Source organism: Nicotiana tabacum, chromosome 11 (genome assembly GCF_000715075.1).
Source record: "Nicotiana tabacum cultivar K326 chromosome 11, ASM71507v2, whole genome shotgun sequence".
NCBI classification, from domain to species: domain Eukaryota; kingdom Viridiplantae; phylum Streptophyta; class Magnoliopsida; order Solanales; family Solanaceae; genus Nicotiana; species Nicotiana tabacum.
This window is the reverse complement of record NC_134090.1, coordinates 61,595,017-61,598,585: the sequence shown is the minus strand read 5'-3', so window position 1 is coordinate 61,598,585 and position 3,569 is coordinate 61,595,017. Positions and strand designations below refer to the sequence as shown.

Sequence of the window (3,569 nt, the reverse complement as noted above, 5' to 3'; positions counted from 1 at the left end):
TGATGGCACAACCAGATGATGATGAAGACGATGACAACAAAGAGGTAAATTTTAGGGATGTTCAGAGAAATCTGAAATCCTATTCTCTAAGAAAACTTATGTCTTTAGCTAATGTATTAATCATGCCTTTCATAGTTTTGTGGAGGATAGGGATTCTTTGACCTTAGAGTTAGCAGAATCTGAACAAACTAGAGACGACTTAGTGGCTGTAGTTACTGACCATAAGAAAACCATTGAAATTTTCAGAAAAGAAAAGAATGATCTTTTGGTAGAAATTACAGACCTAAGGGAAACTATAGTGAACCTTGAGATTAAGTCAAAACCTGAAAATTCTAGAAAATGAAAGGAGAGAGCCAATGAGGAACACATTAGGCTTGAAAATGATTTGAAAGCTACTAGAACTAGGATATGTGGTGAACTATAGAAAAGTAGGCAGCTTCAAGCTGAATTGAAGAAAGTAAAAAGGGATCTTGAGAAATCTCTCAAGTGGACTTGGTCCTCAGATGCTGTCACTGCCATGTAATTCAACAATAGTGGAAACATGCAGGGAATCGGGTTCCAAAAGGAGAAAACTCCTTACAACCCTCACAACAAGTATGTCACAGTTCCTGATAACTGGCTGTGTACCCACTGTGGGAACAATGGGCACTTCAAAGAAAATTGTCAGGGCAGAGCTCAATCTGTTTAGAAAAACAAAGTGTTTGCTGACAAAATGACTACTAACTGGGGACCAGGTACCACTCGCAAGAAACCAGTATTGCATGCATGGACTAGAAAAGCCCTTATCCATACCTTCTATCATAACAAGGGATCCAAACTAGTTTGGGTTCCTAAATCTAACCCATAATTTAGATGTGCAGGGAACAATGGGAGGAAGCGGACTGCAATAGATCATGGACAATAGATTCTCAAAGCACATAACGGGAAATACCATGGATTTTCTCTCACTGAAAGCCCTGCAAGGAAGGGATGTACCCTTTGGAAAATGGAAAGAAAGGGTACATTCTAGGTATAGGGAAGAAAACAAGGTAGAAGTTTATGTCTAAGCTGGTGATATGAGCTGCTTGAATGCAATTAATAATGATTTGAAGACATGGCATAAAGGATTGAGGGGATACAAGTTTCTCACTTCTAGATATATTGATAAAGAAGGGACTGGTCCATGGTCTATCAAATTCAAAGTTCAAAGAACACGGAGCATGCAATTCCTATGGGAATACTGAGCAGGAGTGAAAAGAGGTTCATGATCAGACCTCTCCTAAACAAAACCCCCTATGAGTTTCTCAATAGAAGAAAACCAAAGATAACTCATCTGAGAACCTTTGGATGAAAATGCTATGTTCTTAACAACAGGAAGGACCAACTTGGGAAGTTTGATGCAAAAGGAATCCTTCTGGGATACTCCCCTCAAAGCAAAGCCCACAAGTCTACAACAAAATGGCACACTGTGTGGAAGAAAGTGTTTATGTGCTATTCAACGAGACATCCTCCTCTAAAAAGGAGGAAACATTGATGATTAAAATAATGAACCACTTTTGGTCCCTAGGAAATATTTGGAGTTTCAAATGGGAAGGTTGATTAGATGATTAAGATGAAGGAGACAGGTGAGAGACAATACAACATCCTCTTCTACTTCTCAAGAGGAACCTGGTACTTCCATCATTACCCCTATAGCAGAAGAAAGAGTTGGAGATGCAGTGCAAGGCACTCCCCAAGTAACAGATCAAGGAGTGCAGGGAAATCCATTTAACTTACCCAATTTCTCTACAAATCAAACTTCAGTCCCAAATTGGAAACACAAAAGCTCCCATTCACTTGATAATATAATCACCCCTTGATTCTAGAGTTTAGACAAGATGAAAAACCAGAAATTCCCTAGCCTTCTCAGTATTTATATCCCAAATAGAACCCAAAAATATCAAGGAAGTCTTGTAGGATGCAGACTGAATTTCTAAAATGCAAGAGGAATTGCATCAACTTGAAAGAAACAAGGTATGGCACTTGGTACCTAGACCCTCAAATAGAACCATCGTAGGGACTAGGTGGGTATTTAGGAATGAGCTGGATGAACATGGAAATGCTACAAAGAACCAAGCAAGGCTTGCTGTCCAAGGATTCAATCAGGAGGAAGGGATCGATTATGATGAGACTTTTGGCCCAGTAGCTCGCATGAAAGTTATTAGGATCCACATTGCCTTTGCTTCATATATGGAATTCACCTTATTCCAAATGGATGTGAAGAGTGCCTTCCTGAATGGTTTTCTCAAGGAAGAAGTCTATATCAAGCCACCTCCAGGTTTTAGAATGTCATGTACATCCTGGACATGTATTCAAATTGGATAAGGCACTGTACGTATTGAAGCAGGCATCTAGAACCTAGGAAGGAACCTGCTCATTGATCAGTTTTATGTGGATAACATCATATTTGGTGCTACAGCTAACTCATTATGTGAAAAATTTGCTAAACTCATGGGAAGTGAGTTTAAAATGAGTACGATGGGGAAACTAAATATCTTCCTGGATCTTCAAGAGAAGCAGTCCATAAAGAGAACGTGTATCAGTCATAAATGCATCAAAGAACTCTTGAAAAGGTTTGACATGGAAGCATGGGAATCATTGGATTTCTACTCTACCTTACTGCCAGCAGGCCAAACATTGTATTTAGTGTGGAATTACATGCAAGGTTCCAATCAGATCCCGAGAAATCTCATCTGAAGGCTGCTAAGAGAATTCTGAGATATTTTAAGGTCACACAGAACCTGGTTCTGTACTATACTTCAAGTGACAATTTCAACCTTATTAGTTGTGTTGACACTGATTATGCAGGTTATCTGGTGGACAGGAAAAACATATCTGAAATGGCTCATTTCCTTGAATCATATTTTATCTCACGGGGTACTAGGAAACAAAACTCAGTAGCTTTCTCAACAACTAAAGAAGAGTATGATGCAGCTGCCTCGTGATATGCTCATTCACTGTGGATCAAGCAAAAAATTGGAAGATTTTGGTGTATACATTGATTGTGTACCGCTTCTATGTGTCAACACCGGTTCTCTTAACATGGCAAAGAACCCGGTTCTACACAAGAAAACCAAGCACATTGATATCAGACACCATTTTCTCAAGGGATTATATGGAAAAAGGGTCTTATTTGTATAAGATTTTGTTGCACGAAAGATCAAATTGCAGATATCTTCACCAAAGCTTTGAGAAGGGAACACTTTGAGAAACAAGATGGCATTGGGATCACTTGAACCTAATCAAGAACCTGGTTCTGCTGACATGACTATGATAGTCACACTAAGGTAAAATTGGCTAAAGTGTTTTCTGACTAGGCCTAACTCACATCTATACTGTTATAGGTAAACACACATGATGATCATAGAAGCTAAAGGAACAGTGTTGAGCTTCGGAGGAGAGCTGCAAAAACCCTTTTACAAAAACAGGTCAGGAACCTGGTTCCTGCACCACAGGTTAGTAGTAATGTGTTTTTCGCATGCTTGTTCAAAGAAAAAGATAGAAAAATTAATTCAACTGCCACGTCATCCGACTTTTCAGACCAGCAGTTC

General features: G+C 39.2%; 1 protein-coding gene across 1 annotated transcript; it reads left to right on the top strand.

The window, feature by feature from the left end:
* The first annotated feature begins 1,956 nt into the window (after window positions 1-1,956).
* LOC107813491 (uncharacterized) lies at window positions 1,957-2,963 on the top strand. Its single transcript, XM_016638762.2, has 3 exons — window positions 1,957-2,257; window positions 2,438-2,591; window positions 2,648-2,963. Exons 1-3 carry the CDS (start codon window positions 1,957-1,959, stop codon window positions 2,961-2,963), a joined length of 771 nt encoding a protein of 256 aa, XP_016494248.2.
* Window positions 2,964-3,569: the final 606 nt, after the last annotated feature.